General features: G+C 38.6%; 1 protein-coding gene across 1 annotated transcript in view; it reads left to right on the top strand.

Annotated features, from left to right (window-relative positions):
• RYR2 (ryanodine receptor 2) overlaps nucleotides 1–26,724 on the top strand; it is an 829,832-nt gene that overhangs the window by 437,434 nt on the left and 365,674 nt on the right. Inside the window, exons 17-19 of the mRNA XM_045165522.1 lie at nucleotides 4,380–4,475; nucleotides 24,989–25,107; nucleotides 25,440–25,573. Of these exons, the coding sequence (XP_045021457.1) occupies nucleotides 4,380–4,475; nucleotides 24,989–25,107; nucleotides 25,440–25,573 (349 nt within the window). The remainder of the gene's footprint in view (nucleotides 1–4,379; nucleotides 4,476–24,988; nucleotides 25,108–25,439; nucleotides 25,574–26,724) is intronic.

The following is a 26,724-nucleotide window of genomic DNA, read 5'->3' on the forward strand; positions in this document are numbered from 1 at the left end:
AATGTTTAAAAATTTCAGTATAGTAATAAGTGGCTGTGTATGATTCCTGTTCCTCTTAATTATGTCCTTTTTTTTCTTGATTAAAGTTGTTGGCATTTAGCTTATATTTTGAAGGGAGGGAGTCCTTGACAGTGTTGATCAGCCCTGTTATTTCAATTTATTACATAGATCACTTCTACTATTTCTAACTTATTAATGTCTACTTTTATCGCTCTATTTCTTTTTTCTGTTCTACTTATTTTTTATATTCTTTTTGAATGTTTTGGAAGGAATGTTTAGTTAACATTTTTCACTCTGTTAATAGCAATTCAGTTCAGTCACTCAGTCACGTCAGAATTTTTGTGACCTCACGGACTGCAGCACCCCAGACTTCCCTGTCCATATTCAACTCCTGGAGCTTACTCAAACTCATGTCCATTGAGTCGGTGATGGCATCCAACCGTCTAATCTTCTGTCGTCCCCTTCTCCTGCCTTCAATCTTTCCCAGCATCAGGGTTTTTTCAAATGAGTCAGCTCTTCGCATCAGGTGGCCAAAGTATTGGAGCTTCAGCTTCAGCATCAGTCCTTCAAATGAATATTCAGGACTGATTTCCTTTACCACTGACTGGTTTGATCTCTTTGTAGTCCAAGGGACTCTCAAGAGTCTTCTCCAGCACCACAGTTCAAAAGCATCAATTCTTCGGAGCTCAGCATTCTTTATAGTCCAACACTCACATCCATACAGGACTACTGGAAAAACCATAGCTTTGACTAGACAGACCTTTGTTGGCAAAGTAGTGTCTCTGCTTTTTAATATACTGTCTAGGTTATTCATAAGTTTTCTTCCAAGGAGGAAGTGTCTTTGAATTTCATGGCTACAGTCCCCATCTGCAGTGATTGTGGTGCCCAAAAAAATAAATTTTGCCACTGTTTCCATTGTTTCCCCTTCTATTTACCATGACGCGATGGGACCAGATGCCATGATCTTAGTTTTTTGAATGTTGAGTTTTAAGCCAACTTTTTCACTCTCCTTGTTTCAATTTCATCAAGAGGCTCTTTAGTTCTTCTTTGCTTTCTGCCATAAGGATGGTGTCATCTGCATATCTGAGGTTATTGATATTTCTCCCAGCAATCTTGATTCCAGCTTGTGCCCCATCCATCCTGGCATTTCTCATGATGTAGTCTCATATAAGTTAAATAAGCAGGGTGACAATATACAAGCTTGACATACTCCTTTCCCGACTTGGAACCAGTCTGTTGTTCCATATTCAGTTCTAAATGTTGCTTCTTGACCTGCATACAGATTTCTCAAGAGGGAGGCTAAGTGGTCTGGTATTCCCATCTCTTGAAGAATTTTCCACACAGTTGTGGTGATCCACACAGTCAAAGGCTTTGGCATAGTCAGTGATGCAGAAGTAGATGTTTTTCTGGAACTCTCTTGCTTTTTCGATGATCCAACCTGTGTTGGCAATTTGCTCTCTGGTTCCTCTAACTTTTCTAAATCCAGCTTGAACATCTGGAGGTTCACAGTTCGTATACTGTTGAAGCCTGGCTTGGAGAATTTTGAGCATTTCTTTCCTAGTGTTTGAGATGAGTGCAATTGTGCAGTAGTTTGAACATTCTTTTTCATTGCCTTTCTTTGGGTTTGGAATGAAAACTGACCTTTTCCAGTCCTGTGGCCACTGCTGAGTTTTCCAAATTTGCTGGCATACTGAATGCAACACTTTCACATCATCTTTTAGGATCTGAAATAGCTCCACTGGAATTCCGTTACCTTCACTAGCTTTGTTCGTAGTGATGTTTCCTATGGCCCATTTGACTTCACATTCCAGGATGTCTGGGTCTAGGTAAGTGATCACACCAGTGTGGTTATCTGGGTCATGAAGATCTTTTTGGTACAGTTCTTCTGTGTATTCTTGCCACCTCTTCTTAATATCTTCTACTTCTGTTTGTCCATACCATTTCTTTGTTTTATTGTGCCCATCTTTGCATAAAAGTTTCCCTTGGTATCTCTAATTTTTTTGAATAGATCTCTAGTCTTTCCCATTCAGTTGTTTTCCTCTATTCCTTTGCACTGATCACTGAGGAAGGCTTTCTTATCTCTCCTTGCTATTCTTTGGAACTCTGAATTCAAATAGGTATATCTTTCCTTTTCTCCTTTGTCTTTAACTTCTCTTCTTTTCTCTGGTATTTGTAAGGCCTCCTCAGACAATCATTTTGCTTTTTTGCATTCTTTTTCTTACAATTAGAATGTTTATTTTTCCTTGAGTACAGTTTTGGCCATCTACAGTTGGTTGTGTAAGGTAGTGCCTATTTTTGATATTTGCTAGATATTCTAAAATTGTGGTATTGATTCTCTCATTGATTAAAAGTATTATTTTGGAAAAATTTTAAGCTTTTATGTAGGTTTTATTTTTGTTCCTGCTTTTCTTACTGGTTTCAAGTTTTATGTTTGTTTTTTATTTCTGATTTTGGGTAGATTATTTTTGTTTCTGCTTTTCTTACTAATTTCATTAACATTGTTGTCTGAGAGCATAGTTTATATACCATCTTTGCAGTAAGTTTAATGATATTTTTTTCAGTGGCTTACTGTATGATTTTCTTAAATATTCCATGGATTATTAAAAGGGTTTATTTGTGCATTATTAGTTTTTTTTTTTTTTTTTTCTGCAGCATGTGGGATCTTCCCTGTCCAGGGATTGAACCCATGCCCCTTGTGTTAGGAGCATGGAGTTTCACCACTGGACCACTAGAGAAGTCTTAGTTTCTTCAAGATACCTTATCTCTCACTATTGACCTCTAGAAAATTGTTGATATCTTTAATTTTAATAGCCTGAGGCAGAATTAAAGGAGGGGGTTAAATTTTAAGCAAATGACACTTTATAAAGAATCAAACTGTTCACCATATACTTTCTATCAGTTGCTATTGTTCTTGGTCAGGAAAAGATATTCTTACAGGTTAAAAGTAGAAGTCCCACTGAGCATGTCAGACTCCTCTAGCACACCTCATGCTGAATGCTCTTGTCCCTGGCACTTATCATTCTATGTGTATGTGTGTGTGTGTACCTGGTTACTGGCTCTTATTGGTTCCAGACCTGGAGGAGAGCCTAAGTAATTGAATGCATTGCCTTGTAATATTTGTACAAATGTTATGGGGACTCCATTCACAAAAGAGCTTTTCTTATGTAGTTGAACAAACCTCTAAGCCTTCTTGTCTTTTGTGTCATTATTGCTTTTCTTCCTCTCAGGCCAGGTAACAGCTTTTGGGAGGAAGAAAGAGGAAATATGAAGGAATCATTTTAGTTTCATTGAACCCTGTTGCTCTTAACAAGGAGATGAACAGGTGGCATTCTCAAACTTCAGTTCTTTAAACTACCTCTTGGCACTACCAGATTTTAAAATTGTGATTTTTTTCTTATAGGAACATACTTTTCACATTAAATATATTATATAAAAACATCATTTGACATTTTTAAGCAGTTATACACTTTCTGAACAATCTTATGGGCATAAGAGTAGAATTTACATAAAATATTTACCATATTTGCTTTGAAATAACTGAATGATTTAGAAACATGAGTTTTAAATTGAGTATATCAATTAGGTTGAAAGATATCATAAAGGTAACAGAGGAATTTCAGATAAAATGGGTTCTTTGGTTCAAGAGGTGCAGAAAACACTACTAGGTTAAACAAAAAGATTGAAATAGGTAACTTTACTGCAGAAATTAGTTTCTAGAGTCTTTCATATGCATTGTGAATCTCTAAGTGGAAAGAAGAGATGCAGGGGAGGGGAAGGTTTTCAAACTCATTAGCCATCTGCCCTCACACCCTGTTTTTTCCTATAACAATTTGATGATACATCTTTGTATTTGTTACACTTACTTGTTGTATCTCCTAGTATCTTGTGCTACATTTTCAGAAAAACTGATATTCTCTTAACGTCTTCATTATACAGGTGAGAAAATTGAACTCTAGGGAAATTAAATAATTTAGTCTCACAGCTAATTAAAAGCAATGAGTATTAGAACCCAAGTGAGGAAAATTCATGGGGTCACAAAGAGTCGGATACCACTGAGCAACTGAACTGAACTGAACTGAGGAAAATCCCAGGACACTAGTTTTTCCGTTACCCTTCATTATTACTTGAAATATGAAATGTGACTTTCTCAAAAATGTATTTCTTCTAATAAGCAGTGTTTTTACAGTCCCCATTAATAAATATCAGTTCAATTTTATGTGTATATGTGTATATGTGTGTGTGTGTGTGTATTTGTATGTGTTTTTGGTATAAAATTAATGTATTGTGATTTTGATCCAATATTTTGTGCCTATTATGGGCTTACTTTGGTTTCGAATTAGAAAATCACATAACTGTAAAATCTGCTTTTTCTTTTGCAGCGGCATTAATTAGAGGAAATCGTAAAAACTGTGCTCAATTTTCTGGCTCCCTTGACTGGTTAATCAGCCGACTGGAAAGACTGGAAGCTTCTTCTGGTATGTTTTCCAATATCTCCTTTTAATGATATAGTATTCCTTTTTTTCTATTTTATGTCCTTTAAGATGTAAAAACAGATTCAGTGCAATATAAACCTTTTCCTATTACTAGGTTAAAATTTTTACTGATGGCTGAAATCATTGGTATTTTCATTAATTATTTCTGAAAAGCAATGTAACAGTATCTTCTTCATTTATAAAAGAATGAAGTTCAGAAAGCCACTGAAGTGCCAGAATTCCCATTATTTTTCAAATCAATTCTTCCTAATGTACTAATACATTGGTGGTTTAGTCATTAAGTGGTGTCTAACTCTTGTGACCCCATGGACTCTAGCCTGCCAGGCTCCTCTGTCCATGGAATTCTCCAGGCAAGAATATTGGAGTGGGTTCCCATTTCCTTTTCCAACTTAGCACCTTACAATACTCTACAGATAAAAATATTTGTTTAGGTGATTTGTTTTTGTTTTTTAGTTGAGGTGAATTTAATTAAAAAAAATAGATTGGTTTGGAATTCCTATTTAAAATTTTTCTTTAATAATTATGTGGGCAGATTTGGGGGGAAAAATGGTTTTCCAAATTATATAGGGTAATAGTTTATTTTTTAATTTTTTAAACAATAGTATTTTTATTCAGAGTCAAATCATAAGATGTGATTATTGTTACTAAGTTGGAAGATACAAAAGCATAGAAATGTTGTTTCAAAAGTTAATCATGTTCCCATCAACCAGAGATATTTACTGTTAGCATTTTAACCTGTGCTATTCCAAGTCTTCATTCCTTTTACTTTGTATTGAAATTTGTATTTCTATAGAAAAGTTTGTAAATATAAGTATACAGATCAGTTCGTTTTCACAAATAGGATGTATTTGTGTAACAACCGGTTAACAAACAGAATATTATCACCTATCAGAAACATACCCTGGAACCTTCTTCCAGAACCTTCTTCCACTCATCCACTCCTCTGCCCTAGTGCCTAAGTATTAATGTCATAGATTTATTCTGCCAATTTTTGAACTCTATGTACCAGGAATCATGCAGAATAAATTTTTGTGTGTCTGCTTTATTTCATTCAGTATATTTGTGAGATTCAGTCACAGTAATTTATTTTAAAGGGATTTAGTAAATACAAATAAAAGTCTGCATCATTGTAAAATAGTTAAAGACCATAAAATCAGATATGTCTGTGTCTAACAAGAATGTTATTTTTGTATTGATGTTGTGGAGATGTACCCATGCATTCTGTGGCACAGCAGTTTGTCTCAAGGACATCCCAAGCTGAGTCTATTGCTCCTATGTCAGTTCACATAGCATTCCATTAGTTGCTCTTCTATAGTACTAATGCCCATTTCTGTTACTTATTTTTCCTCTCCATTGTCTATACTAGTGGTGAACTCCTTCAAGTCCGGGGCTCAGTTTTATTCATCTTTGTGTTCTTTGCATCTACCATACTGTCTGGCACCTAGTAGGTACTTTATAGCATTTTTTGAATGAATGGTTATATTCACTTAAGAAAATACTTCTCAATACAGAAATAATTCCATGGCTGTGCATGATAGAGGCCCATTCAGGGACATGTTTGTTGAAACTGAATGACTAGAGAGAGAGAAGTACAGATGGTTGTGGTCAAAGGAGGTTGGTTTTAAGTCAGAGAACAGAATTTCAGAGTTTAAGATTGAATAACTTAGAAATCTAATGTAAGAGAAATTTGAGTAACAGTGAGTTCTAAGGCACTGCTGGACCATTGGGTGACAAAAATAAAAAAGCAGATTGTTGAGATTAAAAAAAGGTATAATAATTATGAGACAAATATTTTCAGGGTACGACCGTGTGAGTGAGATGACGATGAATCAATATAGAATATATTCATTAAGGAAAAACTGAATAGCTACTATGAGGACGTGATCAGATAGTAGTAAGATGATGGCAGGGATTGCAAAAATGGATAAATTCTTGATTCAAAGCATCTAGAGTTGTTGGCAAGTTCCAGTGTATACAAAAAAAGAGTATGCTGGTCTCTTTCACTGGCCCAGGGAGCATGTAGAAAGAGAAAGGAACAGAGCAACCTTCAGGATGAAGTTTGGGTTCTATACGTTGCTTCACTTTTTAAAATATGCACAGCAAAAGGAAAAAAAGAAAAAAAACTCAAAGGAAAAGAGGAGAAAGAGAAGGAAAAAACAGAGCAGAGCATCCTTTGACCTTTTTAACAAACAAAACTTGGGTCCACTTGTCCTCACACAGTAAAGCCAGTCTACGGACCCTGGGTTGTGTTGAAAGAAAGGGCAGCATTTATTGCAGGATGCCAGGCTGGTGGAATGGGCAGCTCACACTCCAAAGTGTGAGTGTGATGGCTTTCAGGGAAGCCTTCAACAAAAGTGGGGGTGGGAGCCGCAGAGTGCATGATCAGCTCACGCACAGTTGTCAGATTGGTTGGCATCAAGGCGAAGTTTCCAGCATCATCAACCTTCTAGTTTCAGTGTAGAGTCTATGTGATTGTGGTCAGCAGTTTTCATCTGGTTGGTGTCTGCTTCCTGTAAAAACAACTTAGGAATGTGTGTCAGGTCTTTATCTTTATTTTTTGGGATCTGGGAGTTTGGTGATTCAGCCATGTGAAGGATTTGTTGTCTAAATTGTTACCAGTTTCCCAATTCAATGCTATTCTTTTTTTTTTTTTTAACATCTTCACATTTCTGAATCATTAACTCTTTTTTTAATGTTAAAAGTCACATAATATACAATTTTAACCATATTTTACTGTACAATTCAGTGGCATTAATTTCATACAAATGGTAAAACTCTTACCATCATCTGTCTCCCAAATTTTTCACCTTCCTAAGCTGAAATTCTGCCCCATTAAACACTTAGCTCCCCATCTTCCCTCTCTACCCCACCCCTAGCCTCTGGCTCCTGACATTTACCAATGTGCTTTTATGAATTTGGATTTTGCTGGTTAATCTATTACTGCAAAGCAGAAATACAGACACAGATGTAGAGAACAAATGTATGGACACCAAGCAGCTGTGAGGGGTATGGATTGGAGATTGGGATTGACCTGACTACTACATATGAATTTGGATGGCTGGTGAGGGTCTACTGTATAGCAGAGATGGAAAAAATACAATCTCTTTTTAGGATATATATTAAGTTAACCTTAAAAATGCATTCAAGTATGCATTAGTTACAGACAAATACTATTTGATTCCTAATCATTAACTTTTTTAAGACTTAATGGAGGCCTGAGAGACTAAAGCAAAAGCCTTTTTACTTCAGAGAACAGGGACACCGAGGCTGGTATATGGTTTCAAGCTCAGCCACACAGAGTCCACTGTTTAGTATTCAATTCAGTCAGTTAAAGGCACAGATCTATTGGCTGCACATCCCTACTTGATATGATCATTTCCCAATCCAACTGCTAGTAGCAGATATTTCTACTTAAAATAGAAGGCTTGTGGTCAGAGAAGGCAAACTGAAAGTCAGGAGTAGGAAGGGTCCTTAGAGAATGCTTCCCCTCACATTCTCACTTTGGAGGAAGAAAATTGAAGCACAAAACCTTGAAATGACTGCTTTGAAATGCTAGAATTAACTTTTATAGCCAAGATGAAAACCAGCTCCCTCATATCAGCCTTGAAATATTAATATGTTCACTATGCCTGATAGCCTCCTATATTTTAAGTATCTAAAATATTTTTCATGAAACAAGTGAAAAACAAATATTTTTCTCTACTGTGGAGAGTACAGTACAAGTTTCAGTGAACTCTTTTTTTCCCCCCCTAGAGGAAGTAGAACATTGCTCAGTTTTTAAAATAGACAGAAACAATAAAGCTCTGCATATATATGTGTGTCCTCACACAGAAATAATATAAATATATTTCAGTCATGCTGTATTGTTTACTGAGTGCTTCCACATGCATCATCTTATTTTCTGTCTATCTGGGATTGCTGAACACACATGCCCCGCTGCTTGTCAGTCTCCCAACTGTGTTAGTAGCTTCTGTATCAGAATATGAGCAGCAGAGCAGAGCTGGGGGTCTGACAGCTGTCACTTGCCTTCAGAAAAGGGCAGTGGACAAAACTCAAAATAAACTTGTGCACAATTAAGTAGAAAGCTGTGAAGTCTTGAGAAGAGTCAGCAAGAGGATGTGTTAATGAAAAAAGCTTACCTTAGTTTAGGTTCCACCAGAAGTAGACCTTGAGACAAGGATCGAAAGGCAAGTTTATTTGATTTGAGTGGACGTGAGACAGGTAGAGAGGGTATGTTGATAAAGCAAGTTACACCCATGGGTACTTGAGGCTTTTATTTTTCTGGTGCCAGGGGGAATTCTGCAAACACCTGCATTAGCATTATCCCACCTGAGAGGCGAGGGGGTTGGAGTATTCATTACCAGTTTGTCTTCTGTAGTTGAGTGGTGCTATCTCCTGAGGACATTAATTGTAGGGCTCCTCTAGCTGTTGCTGGAGTCAGAGCAAATCTTAAAACAAAGAAATGCAGACTCTGGCAGTTAGAAGTCAGGCAGCGTTCACCAAATGGAGAAGGTGAGAGTCTGACCAGGGCAGCATCCACTACCCTGCTGCTGCTATTTCATTGTATGATAGAAATAGGCAGCTTTCTTCTTTTTTTTAATATTCTGCATTATCTAAAGTTGACCAATATCACCACTGCATAAAGCCTTATTAGACTGTCTAATCAGCTTATAAGAATATCCGCTATGAATTTTTTTGGTAGGATGTGGGGGGATAAATTAGACAATGTCCCAAACTTTATGTGTGATTCTGTGTATGGGGGAGAAAATTAGACAATGTCCCAAACTTCCCGTGTGATTCTGTGCCTGGGCCAAATGTAATTGAAAAGACAAAAGATTTGTATAAAAAATACTGTTGATTGAGTTGATATAATCCACTCAGGCTCAGGGTTTCTTTAGAATTTTTTTCAGCCCTTAAGATACTTTTTCAGAAGGTGGTTAAGAACAATCAGCTGGTCAGGAGGCTGACTATTTTTTTCTTATTTTTAATATAGTCTGTTCCCCCAGATAGTTTTGCAGGGATCAAAGTGGGCTTCTTCTGGATTCCTGCTAATTCCTCCTATACTTAGCAAGTGCCATGAATGGTGTTCCTTCTGGGTTTAAGCAGAATAAGGGGCTGAGAGTGTTCCTGAATTGCCAGAGTTTTGCACTAACATACGGTACAGCTTTTGTTACCTGGAAGCATGACAATTTAAAGCATCCAAAGATGTCACAGCTGTTTCTTACAGAGCATAAACCAGTCATTTTTCAAAGGAAAAGCTTTGTAGCTACTGGAATAATTTGTCACAGAAGATTGTGTTTAGGAAACTCCTCCACCTTAATATTTACTTAGATGTAATCAGTTGAGTTAGAAAGAATATGGGCTCACAGGATATTGTATGAGATCCAGTATTAGGGACGTAGATATAGCTAACCTTCTAAAGTGATACTAGCAATCCAAGCAACACCAGTGATACTAGAGAAAGAGACCATTTTCTAGGAGATAGCCATAGAAAAAGTGTTTTTAGCTCTTGATTGAAAGCCTTTGATTTTGCAGAAAGTCAGCTATGTTAAACCCAGGAGATCATGTACCTGAACCATATGAGAAACACTGAATCAGAATCACGGTGATATTGGAGACCTTTTAAAGAAAATCTTCTATGATAGTTATTGGGATCAATATGTGTTTGACTCTGTAATACCACACAGTAATCATCTATTTGCATCCAGAGATTTCGCCTAGAGCACATTATGATTGGTGTTTTTAATAATGATCTTGGGTCATGAAGATATGTAAATGATGTTTAATGCTGATGGGTCACTAAATATAGGGGAACAGAATCTATATTTTTCAATGATAGTCACTGTAAATGTTTGAAATCATGATGGCACCCCACTCCAGTACTCTTGCCTGGAAAATCCCATGGATGGAGGAGCCTGGTAGGCTGCAGTCCATGGGGTCGCTAAGAGTCAGACACAACTGAGCGACTTCACTTTGACTTTTCATTTTCATGCATTGGAGAAGGAAATGGCAACCTACTCCAGTGTTCTTGCCTGGAGAATCCCAGGGACGGGGGAGCCTGGTGGGCTGCCGTCTATGGGGTCGCAGAGTCGGACACGACTGAAGTGACTTAGCAGCAGCGGCAGCATTAGAAGTTAAAGATTAGTAATTTGATAGTTAGCTAAGACTCTTGTCAAAAATTAGTTATTTTTGAATGACACTAAAACAGTCAGTATACAGCCTACAGTATTTAGTAAAGCATTAAGTTGTAACTGGAAAGGAAAAAGAGGGAAGAGAATGGGAAATCTGGATCTGGAGGGCTTCCTGTATTTTGAATGTGAGAAATGAAAAACGAATTCTCCCAAAGTAAAGTCCAAATGAACAAGAACATTCTTTTCTGAATGCAAACATGATTCAAGTTGCTAGGTTATCCACAATCTTTATCCTATTTCAGAATGCCTTTCTACAAACCCGTGTATGGGATTGATGGCAAACTACTTTTCTAGAAAATAGTTCTTGAAACATAAATCTTCAATGGTCTCATATTAGAGAAAAATTACCACTTTACCACATAGAATTTATTTTATAATCATTTTCCATACTTACTGTTTAACCGCATAACTTATTTCTAACAATAGACATTTAAGTGTGAAGGAAAACTGAAAGTGACTGGGCTGAGAGCATGCCTGGCTTTTTTTTTTTTTTTTAAATAAATTTATTTATTTTAATTGGAGGCTATTAATTTACAATATTGTGGTGGTTTTTGCCATACATTGACATGAACCAGCCATGGGTGTACATGTGTCCCCCATCCTGAACCCCCTCCCACCTCCCTCCTCATCCCATCCCTCAGGGTTGTCCCAGTGCATCGGGTTTGAGTGCCCTGTTTCATGCATCGATCTTGGACTGGTCATCTATTTCACATATGGTAATATACATGTTTCAATGCTATTTTCTCAAATCATCCTACCCTTGCCTTCTCCCACAGAGCCCAAAAGTCTGTTCTTTACATCTGTGTCTCTTTTGCTCTCTCACATACAGGGTCATTGTTGTCATCGTTCTAAATCCCATATATATGCGTTAGTATACTGTACTGGTGTTTTTCTTTCTGGCTTACTTCACTCTGTATAATAGGCTCCAGTTTCATCCACCTCATCAGAACTGATTCAAATGCCTTCTTTTTAATAGCTGAGTAATATTCCATTGTGTATGTGTACCACGGCTTTCTTATGATTTGTCTGCCAATGGACATCTAGGTTGCTTCCATGCCCTAGCTATTGTAAACAGTGCTGCGATAAATATTGGGGTGCACGTGTCTCTTCCACTTCTGGTTTCCTCGGTGTTTATGCCCAGCAGTGGGATTGCACTGCTGGCCCAGGTGGACCAGCTGGGTCATCATTGGAAGGAATGATGCTGAAGCTGAAACTCCAATACTATGGCCACCTCATGCAAAGAGTTGACTCATTGGAAAAGACTCTGATGCTGGGAGGGATTGGGGGCAGGAGGAGAAGGGGAGGACAGAGGATGAGATGGCTGGATGGCATCACTGACTGGATGGACGTGAGTCTGAGTGAACTCCAAGAGTTGGTGATGGACAGGGAGGCCTGGTGTGCTGTGATTCATGGGGTCGCAAAGAGTCAGATATGACTGAGCTACTGAACTGAACTGAACTGAACCGATGTATAGGTCTTTTGTTTCATTAGGTAGATTTATTCCTAATTATTTTATTCTTTTTGTTGCAGTGGTGAATGGAATTGTTTCCTTAATTTCTCTTTCTGTTTTCTCATTGTTAGTTTATGGGAATGCAAGGGATTTCTGTGTGTTAATTTTATATCCTCCAACTTTACTATATTCATTGATTAGCTCTAGTAGTTTTCTGGTGGTGTCTTTAGGGTTTTCTATGTAGAGGATCATGTCATCTGCAAACAGTGAGAGTTTTACTTCTTTTTCAATCTGGATCCCTTTTAGTTATTTTTCTTCTCTGATTGCCATGGCTAAAACTTACAAAACTATGTTGAATAGTATTATTGAGAATGGGCACCCTTGTCTTGTTCCTGACTTTAGGGGCTCTTATAGAAAGATGCGGAGAAGGCAATGGCACCCCACTCCAGTACTCTTGCCTGGAAAATCCCATGGACGGAGGAGCCTGGTAGGCTGCAGTCCATGGGGTCGCTAAGAGTCGGACACAACTGAGCGACTTCACTTTCACTTTTCACTTTCATGCATTGGAGAAGGAAATGGCAACCCACTCCAGTGTTCTTGCCTGGAGAATCCCAGGGACTGGGGAGCCTGGTGGGCTGCTGTCTATGGGGTTGCACAAAGTCGGACACGACTGAAGCAACTTAGTAGCATCAGCGGCATAGAAAGATGGCTTTTATAGAAAGATGGCCAGGTCTTTACACCTTAGAAAGGAGCATATATACAGAAGAGGTTTCCCTAGGCTCTAACTAACCAGCCACCTAAAAATTTAGATGAGGAGCATGTGAAAGGGCGAATTCCCAAGGGCGGGTGGTCAGTCAGCACCTGTTATGGCCACTTCCCTGTCCTTGGAGGATTCTAGTACTCTCCTAAAATTATACTGGTTCCAGCCTCCTGGGCTGCTGCTACCCATTTTGCAGCCAAGGGCAAGCAGTTGTTTTACAGCAGCCTTATATTAATACTTGTCCCACCTGTCCGGGGTACCTGGTCTCCGTCCAGGCTGCAGCCACTATCTCCACAAATTCAAGAGAGCCTTTGTCTCCCAGGGGTTTTCTTGGGCAGTTCCTAGAATTCAGGTTTCCATCCTGCCTCCTTAGAGTCTCCTTAGTTGGTTTGAAGATGGGAGTGTTCACTCCTTTTGCTGTTTTTGTTTCTCCCTGCACCTAGTCTTTTAGGGTGGCATTCCACAAAATCCGGGCTTCCCAGGTGACACAGTGGTAAAGAATCTGCCTGCCAATGCAGGAGATGTAGGAGACATGGGTTCAGTTCCTGGATCTGGAAGACCCCTTGGAGGAGGAAATAGCAGTATTCTTGCCTGGAGAATCCCATGGATGGAGGAGCCTGGTGGGCTACAGTCTATGGGGCCACAAAGTATTGGACACAGCTGAACGACTGAGACTCATCTACTCTACAGAATCCTGGTGAACTAGAGAAATAAAAGAGGAAATCTTTTCTTAGAATAGCTGTATAATCCAGGAAGGACTCACTTAATAAAAATTGCTTATTAAAAACAAAATCACAGTGATCTCTACATTTTACAGGATTGGTTTCTAGTCCTCTTGGGTACTGAACTTCTTCTGTCCCATTGCCATGGACAGAAATGAAGTTTCACCTTTTATTTTTAATTTTGTTGAAGTATAGTTGATTTACACAGGAGCTTTTCTGTGTTGCTGCTGATCAATGGGTTTTTATTTTTTCCTGAAATTTTCTTCTAATCAGAGTTGTACATTCAGCATTTCTCTACCTTTTCCTATTTTTTAATTTTTATCCTCTGTTTAAAGGGAAAGATAGTTTATAATGTTTTCTTACTGGTCCTTTTTATTTCACTTTATTTGTTTTTTATGTTATTTTGTTGCAACCATAAAATAGTAACAGGTGTTTATATAACAATACTTGGATCCAAACCCTGTTCTAAAAACTTTGCATGTATTATTTCTTGCAACTGATTCCAGAGGGTCTTCTGTGTTAGAGTCGCTACCAGTCTGATTCTTTTCACTCCTTCTCTGAAATGGACTGGTGAAAGTTTACCAGTGACTTTGGGTAAAATCTCCTGATTAGATTCTTCCTGGTAGGTAAAGTTAGACCAAATACAAGACTTCTACTCTGTGGCTTATTTCCAGTTTTTCCATACAGACTGTCAACAAATTTGGTTCAATCCTGGAAAGCCTTGGGCATGAGCCGTGATCAGAAAGTAGGGCAGTTAAGTTTGATCCCAGATGGAGCTCTCCTAGTTTTAGAAGCCAAGTAACAAGCATGTAAGTCTCATGATAAAAAGCAAACTGAGCCATTATACTTCACCTGCAGGAAACACTGTGAGGAGCATACTGTCCCATCCCAGCACTTGGATGTTTCCAGTATCATTAAGTTCTTTCCAGACACTTCGTTACATCCTCAAAGATTTTTCTTGCTGATGACAATATAAACAATTCAGGAAGTTACAGCCATAAATATTTTAAGGCAAATGGCTCTGGGAGTAGGGTTTATAGCAAGATCGTGTAAAAGCCTTTCACACCTGATTCAAGGTGGGTTTTTGTGTATGTGTGTGATTGCCTGATATGTAGGACTCACTCAGGTTTTTAGTTCCTTTAAAATGAAACTGTTCCATATATACATGTAGTGTGTTCTTGGGAGGTGAGTTCAGGATCTTCCAATGTCATTTTAGTCTTTCAGTTCAGTCGCTCAGTCATGTCCGACTCTTTGCGACCCCATGGACTGCAGCATGCCAGGCATGCCAATGTCACTAGCTTGAACCAGAACCTAGAAATATTTTCTACTTTAAAAGTTTTGTGTGCTCCTTTCATTGAGTGGACTAAATTTTGGAAGAGAAGAACAGTTGACCCTTGAACATCCTGGGGCTCACGGTTGCCGACTATCTGTGCTACTGAAAATCCATGTGTAACTTTACAGTTGGCTCTGTATGTGCAGTTCCACATCCACAGGTTAAATCAGCCTTGGATCATGTACCACCGTAGTACATATTTAGTGAAAAAAATCCACATAGAAGTGGGCTTGCCAGTTCAAACTGAGTTGTACATACTCCAGCAATAACTCGCACTAACATCCTGATGTGGTAACTTCTGATGTTTTTTGAAATATATGTATTATTATACCAATAAATATTTTACATAGTTGCAATCCTAATATATATCCAGTTTTGTATCTAGATTTGAAAGTTTATATTATAATTTCTGTATCATTATTAGAAACTTCACAAATCATTTTTATAAAAGTTTTTATGTTGCAGAAACCAGTACTCAAGAAACCGAGCACCACACTCAGAGAGTTGGAGAACTCAGGTTTATTACTCCGGCAGGCCCAGAGGAGTTAACACTCCAAGCTCTGAGCCCTGAACAAAGGGGTTACAGAGTTTTTATAGACACACTGTAGTGGGCAACGGTGAAGGCAGTGGCACCCCACTCCAGTCCTCTTACCTGGAAAATCCCATGGACGGAGGAGCCTGGTGGGCTGCAGTCCACGGGGTCACTAAGAGTCAGACAAGACTCAGCGACTTCACTTTAACTTTTCACTTTCCTGCATTGGAGAAGGCAATGGCAACCCACTCCAGTGTTCTTGCCTGGAGAATCCCAGGGACGGGGGAGCCTGGTGGGCTGCTGTCTATGGGGTTGCACAGAGTCAAACACAACTGAAGTGACTTAGCAGCAGCAGTAGCAGTAGTGGGCAACACTAGCTGTTAATAGGCTTGTTTAAACTAAGGGGTCTCATGCTTGTAGGAACAGTGGTCACGATGGGCAGGGGGATGCCCACCTGGACAGGCATGATTAAGCAGGTTTGCAGGGGCTGGGTGATTGCAAGAGCAGGGCAAGGGTGAGTGAGATAAACTCCAGTTCCTAGTATTGCAAGTCCTCACTTTTTGAGACTACGTGACCTATGTGATCCAGACTTTTCGAGGGGCCAGGTGAGTTACAGAGGCAAAAGGAGGTAAAATTTTAACTCTTCCTCTTCATTCCCCCCTCTTGATGCTTCTATCACTTGTTGTAGAAAGCATCATCTCATGTTTTGGTAGGATATCCAAGGCTCCCCATCATTTAGGAGCTATATTGAGCTATTACCATTTGTAACTTTATGGATTCAGTCCAAGAGGTTGTGAAATGGGTAATTGCATTGAGAATACAGGGCCAAACAAGACTGCCACAAAGAATATGAAGAGAAGACTGGCTAAAGGGAGAAGTCACAATGTTCAGCTCCAGATATTGTTCCAGTTGCCCCAGGAGTTTGCTAGTTCCTCTCTCCTTTTTATGATCCATTGATATTTTGATAGCCGGATCCTCAAGCTTCCACCACGTGTTGACCAGACAGCTGCTGGAGTGTGGCTGGAGCAAGGCTGCAGAATCCTTAAGCTTCTGCGGTGCATTGACTAGTCAGCTCCTGGAGTGACTAGAGCAGGGCTCAGCATCCTTCATGGGTGAGGGTCATTGTTTTTGGAACCAGCCCTTGAGGTTTTTGGGGTCCTGAACTGCTTTCCAGGTGTCCTCATCACAGGAAGTCGCTGCCTTCTTGACTCTGGTGTGGTGGATCCAAGGGATGACACCCATAACTTTATCAGCAGTAGGGGTTGTCAGGATGACCGTGTGAGGGCCTGTCCAAACTGGCTGAAGTAGTTCTTTTCTCCAATCTTTAACCCATCCCTCATCTCCTGGCTGATAGGGGTGAACCCAGTTGCCTGGTGGAATGGGTGTCCTTTCTTAGGTTTCTCGGGCGATATGTGGAAGACTTCTCCCAGGGCCTGGTGGTGTTGGGACATCTCCAGGTCAGCTAGTTGTTGGTGGTCTCCCTTGAGCTTTTTTAATCACTGGGGGTGGTCTCCCATATAAGATCTCAAAGGGAGAATAGCCTGAGGACCTTGGGGTTCATTTACGGAGGGCAGTGAGAGTCCACAGAATAAGACAGCTTGTTCTAGCACTGTCTGGGTGTTGGCTGGGGGATATTCTTGTCATACTAGTACTTGGAGAAACAAACTTATCAAGAAAGTTAAAGATATATGGCCCAAAGATTAATAGATGTAGGGAAGCTGCTGAGGTGCTGGCTAGGAGAACCAGGTCCAGACATTGGTTCGTGACATTAGTGTTTCTCTAGGTATGAGAAGATGCAAGAATTTGGACTCATAAAAATCTTTACCTGAAAACATCTGACTATCTGAAGGCCTGTTTTTCTGGATTTTCCCAGAGCACAGAGTGCCTTATTTCTTGTCTCCACCCTGAAGTCCTTTCAAGGGGGTGTTGAAGGTCAGCATCTTGTAGTGGTCATGACTTAATCTTTGAAGAGGTAGCTGGTAAGGGCTAACTTCCAGTCAGCAGGGCCCCTTTATAGCCACATATTTGACCATGTTTGGGGGCATTTCATGGTCATTGTGTCCCGCGGTGCTGGGAAGGCTCTTTCCCAGGTCTAACAAAGATTCCATTGACAGGCCACTCAATGTGTTATCACTAGACCAGGCCTTGTAAGTAGCAAAAGTCTCTGGAACATACCTGTCTTACTAACTTCTTGGTCCAAGAAAATATTTTCTCTTGTTGCTTCTTCCCGTATCTAGAGTTACATTATTATAATTATTGATCTCATATGGAACTACATATCAGCATTTTATCACAGGCTCAGTCACACATTTGGTAACATAAGAGATAATCTTCTGAAACAAGCTACATAGAAAATAATATAGCTAGCAGTCATAAGTAAGTTCACAAGCAAGGATTTAAGTCAAGAACTTCCACTGGGTATAGCACGGTATACCCCAGGTCATCTGTCTCTGTTAAATGATTATGAAGTGAAGTGAAGAAGTGAAGTCGCTCAGTTGTGTCCAACTCTTTGTGACCCCATGGACTGTAGCCTACCAGGCTCTTCCCTCCATGGGATTCTCCAGGCAAGAGTACCGGAGTGGGTTGCCATTTCCTTCTCCAGGGGATCTTCCCGACCCAGGGATCGAACCCGGGTCTCCCTCATTCCAGGCAGACGCTTTAACCTCTGAGCCTCCCAAGTGTTAATCTCCTGGTTGTATATCATGGAGCATCTGACCTTTATCCAAAGACTGAGATAAGCTTTAGAAACAATCTTGTTCTTTTTAATAACTTAATTAAACCTTTTAGCAATATAACATAACAAGAAACTATCTCACAATTGAGTCTTGGTAAGCATAGACCTTAATTAACAAAACTAGAACTTAAGGTTTAATGAAACATAATTTTTTCTTTTTTTTTGAAGAACTCACTGTGAGGGTATTAACTGTGTAGCCAGGTAAGGCTTTAACCCATCAAATAAAAATGAGGTCTGTCAGGGAGCTGGCAAAAGCCAAGCGGCTGTCTTGGATTTCCCATAGCCCTGGCTCTTTGATTTTCAGCTGTTGTTTATCCATTTTTAATTTCCTGATTTAAGAGCAGACTATTGCCGTGTTTTCAGGACATCAAGATAGCAAAAGTCTAACCATGCGGGGTTATTTTTTGTAGAAGCAGAATGAGCTTTGTCTACATGTACCATAATCTTAAACAATGTTTATTTACTTTACCAAAGAAACAAAAAGACTTTAAAAACATATATATCACTTAAAGGCAAAGAAATTAATAATCTGTTATCAAAACCTGCATTTTAAGAAAACTTTGTTCTCTAAACAGAAAGAAGACCAAATTCCAGTCTGATACCAGCTTACTGTTAATAACAAAATTTTTTTATCTGTTTAATCTTAGAAAGTCTTTTCCATAAATCTTGAAGAGCTAGCAGTATTCTTCTAAAGGCTTGAAAGTAAAACCATAGAAGGAATGTTTAAAATCTGATTCTATTGCAATTGACAAAGAAACCTGGTTATAACACTTTAATATGATAACTAGAATTATGTGACCATATTTTATCAGGGCATATCAGATCTATATTAATTTCACATAATTTTAAAATATCTATATTAGTAACATCAACCATACAGCATAACCTGAAAAGATTTTTCACCCCTTTAACAGTACTTCCCATGTAATTTAACATGTTCAGTGAACCCAAGTAGCTTAATAGCTCTTTGGGATATCTCAGGGGCCCTCTGAAGCGTCCCAAAGTTAGCTAGCAGTCAAGTTATTTAGGAAGTTTTGTCAGTAAATATCAAAAGGGTTTATAACAGTCATGAAGGATCATATAAGTTACTGTGAAGTAATAGTTATTTACTTACCCAAAGTTAACAAAAGATTTCAAAGGTAAATATAGAACAGAGCAATTAAGAGGTAAAAAAACTTAAATCTATTATTAAAAGCGTTCAACATCTGAAGAAAGTATGTCCTCTTAACAGAGAGAAAGGCCGAATTTAGGTTTTTGCACCAGCTTACTTTAAACTCATTTCAGTTCAGTTCAGTCGCTCAGTCGTGTCCGACTCTCTGCGACCCCATGAATCGCAGCACGCCAGGCCTCCCTGTCCATCACCAACTCCCAGAGTTCACTCAGACTCACGTCCATCAAGTCAGCGATGCCATCCAGCCATCTCATCCTCTGTCGTCCCCTTCTCCTCCTGCCCACAATCCCTCCCAGCATCAGAGTCTTTTCCAATGAGTCAGCTCTTCGCATGAGGTGGCCAAAGTACTGGAGTTTCAGCTTTCGCATCACTCCTTCCAAAGAAATCCCAGGGCTGATCTCCTTCAGAATGGATTGGTTGGATCTCCTTGCAGTCCAAGGGACTCTCAAGAGTCTTCTCCAACACCACAGTTCAAAAGCATCAATTCTTTGGCACTCAGCTTTCTTCAGAGTCCAACTCTCACATCCATACATGACCACTGGAAAAACCATAGCCTTGACTAGACGGACCTTTGTTGACAAAGCAATGTCTCTGCTTTTTAATATGCTATCTAGGTTTGGTCATAACTTTTCTTCCAAGGAGTAAGCATCTTTTAATTTCATGGCAGTCACCATCTGCCGTGATTTTGGAGCCCCAAAAAATAAAGTCTGACACTGTTTCCACTGTTTACCCGTCTATTTCCCATGAAGTGGTGGGACCAGATGCCATGATCTTAGTTTTCTGAATGTTGAGCTTTAAGTCAACTTTTTCACTCTCCTCTTTCACTTTCATCAAGAGGCTTTTTAGTTCCTCTTCACTTTCTGCCATAAGGGTGGTATCATCTGCATATTAAGGTTATTGACATTTCTCCCAGCAATCTTGATTCCAGCTTGTGCTTCTTCCAGTCCAGCGTTTCTCATGATGTACTCTGCATAGAAGTTAAATAAGCATTTAGGTAAGCTTAATTAAATTTATTTTAAACTTAGTCCTAACCATGTACAAAACTTTTTCAGGGTTCACCTTCCACAAACCTTTTAATCACTTTCTGTAACAGCCACCTGTAAGTCAGACCTACTTTCTTTTCCCTTTATAAAATGTAATTTTATTTTTATATCTTCTTTATTAAAAACATACATCCTACTTTCTTATTAGATCAGCAAACAAACATTAATACTAATATTTAATATTGGTTTTTCCCAATTCACTTGAATTTGAAATTTATTTAGGTTAATTTTTCTTGTATTTAGAATTGTTTAATTTGTAAGTGCTTACTTTTCTTTAGGCCAATTAAATTAGAACTCATTTACAACTTCAACAATATTATCAGAAAAAAGACATATACTGAGACATATGTAAATCCAGACAGACAGACTGACAGAGATCTTACAGTTTTCTGTTTGAGATTTAAAATACCTCTTTGACCCCCCACCCCTCCTTTTTTTTTTTTCCCCACTTCACATTCTAATTTGCCCAAGGGTGAGGTCTCAGGCAAAGCTGGCTGTGTATTTCAAGAACATGGAAAGGGTTAACGTCAAGCTTTTCCCTGGGCAGGTCTTTTTACAAGCTAGTTGTTTTTAATTGCATATGCGAGAAGAATTAGTTTTGCAGTTTCCAAAAAGAAGAATTTCTCTCACTCCATTCAATTAGCAATCAGGCACTCACAATCATTCAGAGGCTATCACAATGCCTCCCTGAGTCCCCAGGTTTCCTTAACTGTTGGACCCTTCCTGGGAGCCCCAAGGAGGTTATCAGTCATGATGCCTCCCTTCAACCTGAGTCCCCAGGTCTCCCTATCTGATGCTCCCTGCGAGCCCCAAGGAGGTGATCAGTCATTGGGGTAGGTTCCTGCTTGGGGACCGGCCCTGGGGCCTCACCTTATCCCGTGGCCATTCCTGGTGAGTTGGTCCGTCCCTCTACTGACTCCAGTTGGGGTGCAGCTGTTGGGAGAGTCAGAACACTGGTCCGAAAGAGACCCTGAATACCATCAGGTGGTGTGCCTCCTCGTTTGTCTCAGGGCTCCTTCACTCCAGCCAGGCTGAGCCACCAGTCGGGCTGCGCAAGAGCCTAGCGTGGTTGGAATTTCGCTGGGGCCTCCAGAAATGTTGCAGAAACCAGTACTGGAGAAACTAAGCACCACACTCGGAGAGTTGGAGAATTCAGGTTTATTATGCCAGCAGGCCCAGAGGAGTTAACACTCTAAGCTCTGAGCCCTGAACACAGGGATTACTCAGTTTTTATAGACAGACTGTAGTGGGCAACACTAGTTGTTTTAAACTAAGTGGTTTAAACTAAGGCTGGTTTAAACTAAGGGGTTTTCGCATGTGCGAGAACAGTGGTCAAGATGGGGAGGGTGATGCCTGGCCTGGACAGGCATGATTAAGCAGGTTTGCAGGGGCTGGGTGATTGCAAAGAGCAGGACAAGGGTGAGTGAGATAAACTCCAGTTCATCGTATTGCAAGTCCCCACTTTCTGAGACTACATGACCTGTGTGATCCAGACTTTGCAAGGGGCAAGGTGAGTTAGAGAGGCAAAAGGAGGTAAAATTTAAATGTTTCCTGTTCAATTAAATTTATAAAATAAAATTTTTGTCTTGGGTGTTTTTTTAAACACTGTGTAGCATATTCATAATTCTTTCATTTAGATAATTCTGATATAATCTACCAAGTTTTCAAGTTTTTATTTGAGAAGCTCACCGTAAGTTTTATGTGGTATTGCCATTCTTGGGTCTTATTCAGTGAATTGAAAATTTAAATGTTAAATCATCTTTAGTCAACTATTGCCATTATAATGTTAAGCATTGTGTCTCTCGTTTTTTAAATAGGCTTTTGAGGCATATATCAGCATGATTTATATAGACGCATAATGCTGTCAGTCTTGCTAGTCTTGACTTTTTGAAAATTATTCTTTTGGTGTTTCTAATTTGTTTTCCTTTAGGAATTTCTTATTATAACAAACAAACAAACGTTTACCTGCATTTTATTCCAACAGTTGAAATTAAAAACTGTTTTCTTCCACTTTTTATTTTCAGAATCAGAGGTTTTGACTTAAAAAATAATGACAATGTAGAAATTGAGTTATGTTCTCTTCTGTGGGAATTTGTAGGACTTCAGGCCTGGGGGACAGCATCTCAAGTAACTCAGAGAAGTGCTCCTAGGAGGCAAGGGGAGGAGCCAGGTTATATAAAAGTTTTACAACAAAGGGCAGACAGTCTGAACATTAAAAAATTATTGTTACTTAAAGAAAACCAGATATACCAACTTAAGGAATTTACTGCTTTCCTATACATGGGAAGATACAAGAGTCTGGGCTAATGAAATCATTCCTTTGATATGTAACCTCACCTATCTGGGTTTTTCACATCCTGAGCTCCCTTGGGCTCACCTTAGGGAGTGGCTGCAGCCTGATGGCTGTTGTATTGCAGATATTCTTCTCCTTCCTAAGTGCCCTTAGGGCTCACCAGCTCATCTTGGAGGGCTGGAATTGCTGAGGACTGTGACATCCTTATTTATTGGTATGGCAGGAAAAATTTCATTTCTCAGTAGCAGTTAGTTCTTTTCAACTGTTTGCTTATTTGTTGGATCTGATATGGCTCCATTGGAAAAAAAATTTTTTTTGATAAAAACTCAAAACTCTGAAAACCCATTAAAATAGGCTGAACATGAAAAAAATCAGAGATTTATTTTCACATTGCTATTCTTGCATTTTTGATATGTGCTGTTCTTTCCAAAAATTTAGTCTTTAATCTTTTCTAATATACTTAGGTGTGTAAATGCTGTTGGCTTTCATGAATGTTTATTTACAGAAATAATTGATTTTTTTAAATCTACTACCTGTTTTTTCTTAATAATTACATTTTATATCAGAGATTGGCAAACTTTTTATGTAAAAGGCCAGATAGTAAATATTTTAGGCTCTGGGATCACAGGGCTTTGTTGCTGTAGCCACTCAACTCTGCCTTTTTAGTCCAAAGACATCCTTTGTATTGTTTTATGTATCTCATGCTTTGGAGACTAAGAAACATTTTCTACTGTAAACATCCAGGAGAGTGAATGAGCTCCATTGGTTAGGATGCACTGCTGCAGAGTCATACTTTTACTGCCAAGAAGATGTGTCAATGAATGGATGTGTATACACAGTACAACGTTATTTATAAATATAGGCAGCCATGTGCTCTATAGTAATATGAAATAGGAAGAAAACAAAAAGCATCAGAATGACAAATGACATCAGGATGACTAATCTATTAAAAATGCTCTTCCCTTTCTGTTATTTTAGTGTCTTTGTGCTTAGAATAAAGGAGTTTATTTTATTGCTTACTTTTTTAATAGCAGAAATAATTTCCATAACTTTATATAAATATCTTCTTTAATTTATCCATTAGTCTATTGCATGATTATTTTCTACTCTCTTTGATTTTCAACTGCAGTGGATTTTTGGAATACAACAACAGATATTGAACCACACCAAAAATTAATTTAACCTTTTTTTTTTCCCACTGAATTTACATTTATATATTTTGAAGAATTAAGTCATTGGTGAAGAAATTAACATTAACAGCCCTTGTAATGGATTGGGGTTTAGATCAAGTGTCATTTGTGACAATTATTGTGAATTACTTCTATACAATTTGTACACCTGAGTACTTTACATTTCTGTTCTAAGAAAGAGATCTCCATTTGAAACGAATAAACCTTTCTACAAGGTTCCTTTGAGATCCTTCTTAGTACTATGTAGCTCTCAGACAGTGATCACAGGTTCTAATTTTATGTTTAATTGCTGCAAATGAACTACATTCTCTATGTTGACAAGGCAGCCTTGCTTTGAAAGTATAAATACACATGGACCCATTGAGCTTTGCAATTTCACACTAAAATTTCTGATAATGAGATTTATTTCTAATTTCTGTTTTAAACTGTAAGAAAATATATATTCTATTTTGTCCTCTCTGATGACTATTGCCCCAAAATATTACCATTCTTTTTAAGGTTTTAAATACTGTATTTTTCTTTTTGTGTAATCTTGTATATTTCTCTTGTTCTATAAACCAAGAAACATTTTTGACTTTAAATCTCCAGAAGAATGTAATGATCTCCATGGGTTAGATGCATTGCTGCAGAATTATGCTTTTAGCATCTGAAATCATCCTAAACTGGCCATAATCTACCTGTTCCATCTCCTACTGGCTTTGTACCTCAGGCACATCAGCTCTGCCCAGCATTCAAGACTTCAGTCAACCCATGTTTCCTGTCTGGAAAATGGTCATGTATAAGTTCTCTGTGGTCCCACTTAATGTTACTTTCTTTTATTTCTCTATAGGCAGGGTTACCTGCTTACTTAGCTGAACACTGTATATTTGCCTTGTTCTCACTTGTTATCATATTTGATTACCAGCCCTGCCTCCCAGACACCAGCTGTCCCTAATCACAGATATTTGGAGACAAACGCATTGAGCTCATAATTGTACTACATTCAGTCAACACCTCAATAAACACATAGGAGGAAAGTCACTGATCACTGTAGACTGGTTAATCATATTTCCCCCCTTTCTTTATTTTCTGTTTAGGTATTCTTGAAGTTTTACACTGTGTGTTAGTAGAAAGTCCAGAAGCTCTAAATATTATTAAAGAAGGCCATATAAAATCCATTATCTCACTTTTAGACAAGCATGGAAGAAATCACAAGGTAAGTGAACCATTTTATTGCCTGAAATGAATTCTGGAATAATTTCAAACATACTCTTTAAAAAGATAATTTTTAAAAGGTGTGTCACATTTTTCACGTTTTTCACTTTTTAATTTCAATCAGATAATACTATGTAGTGCTTATGCATAGCACCAGTGGGAGAATGGAGCAGTTCTCAGTTTGTGGAAAATAAGTGGACACATTGCTATCATGTTTAAAGTGACTGGGTCAGAGGTCCCTGGAGGGAATGTGTTTCTGTTTGTGGAAATTACTGCTGCTGCTTGAATCTGAAAAGGGAATGAGAGCCAGCTGAAAGGGATTTCACTTTTCAGGTTCTGGATGTCTTATGCTCTCTCTGTGTTTGCCACGGAGTAGCAGTCCGTTCTAACCAGCATCTCATCTGTGACAATCTTCTGCCAGGAAGAGACCTGTTATTGCAGACACGCCTTGTGAACCATGTGAGCAGGTAGGTTCAGACAGACCATGTCACCAAAGTGGTTGTATAACAAGAATTCAGATATCCAAAATACAATAAATTCCACAAATCAGTGAAACTACATTTCCAGTTAGATCTACTTTCCAAGGTGTCAGACGTTCATTGGGTACTCTGTGCCAGCCACAATGCCAGATTTTTTATAAGCATTCTATACTGTTTGTGTGTGCATGAAGTATTACTATTATCTGTGTTTTATAAATTAAAATGTTTGAACTGAAAATGAGACTCGAGTCTAATTCCAGAGATTGAGCTCTTAACCACCATGCTATAATGCCTTCCATATGTAATAATGATAATATTGAATATAATTAAGAAGACATTATGTGTGATGGCAATGACTTTGATACACTTAGCACAGTGTTTAGCAGCTTTCCAGGAAATACTTGCTACTTCACCATGTTTCAAACAAAAATGTGGGGTTTAGAATGTATTTCTCCTCTGTGTTTGTTTTTTTTTTAAACACAAATATATTGTATTTTTTTTTTAAGATTGATTTGAGACTCCCTTTATTGTTCTTTCTATACTAGACCTGTTGTTAATGAGTGGTATTCCTGAGACTTTTTCTAATCCCTAATGTTAATTTAGGGTTAGGATCTCTTCATAAATTGCAATTAAAATACAACTAACTAGAGACTCTTCACAGCGAGACGTAGAGAACAACAAAGATGATTAGTCACTTTGGTTCCTTCACTAAGGCTATGACTTGCGTCAGCCTCAAACCTTTTATGACACAAACCTTAGCTTAGGAAAATGTCTCTATGTCCTGGATTAATAATAACTCCATTAATTCTGGGGCCTGATGCTATCCTGAGTGTCTCCCCTTAAATATGATTTATGATATGAAAATAGGTTGAAGAACAGTTAAGAAAAAATGTAGTGGACTGTTGAGTGATGTAGCCAAATTTTCCCCAAAGCAAACAGAAGTCACTGAACATTAACGGTAAGTTTGGCTGTTACAGTAGACTTCAGTGATTGTTTCAATAATTTCTTGCACTTAAGGAAACATTGGGTTGCCCAAAAAAATCAATAAGGTTTTTCTGTACAATGTTTTGGAAACCCAAACAAACTTCTTGGTCAATGAAATGTATCTTTGAAAAGCAGGACTAATTCAGGATAGCATG

This window comes from Bubalus bubalis, chromosome 4 (genome assembly GCF_019923935.1).
Source record: "Bubalus bubalis isolate 160015118507 breed Murrah chromosome 4, NDDB_SH_1, whole genome shotgun sequence".
NCBI lineage: Eukaryota > Metazoa > Chordata > Mammalia > Artiodactyla > Bovidae > Bubalus > Bubalus bubalis.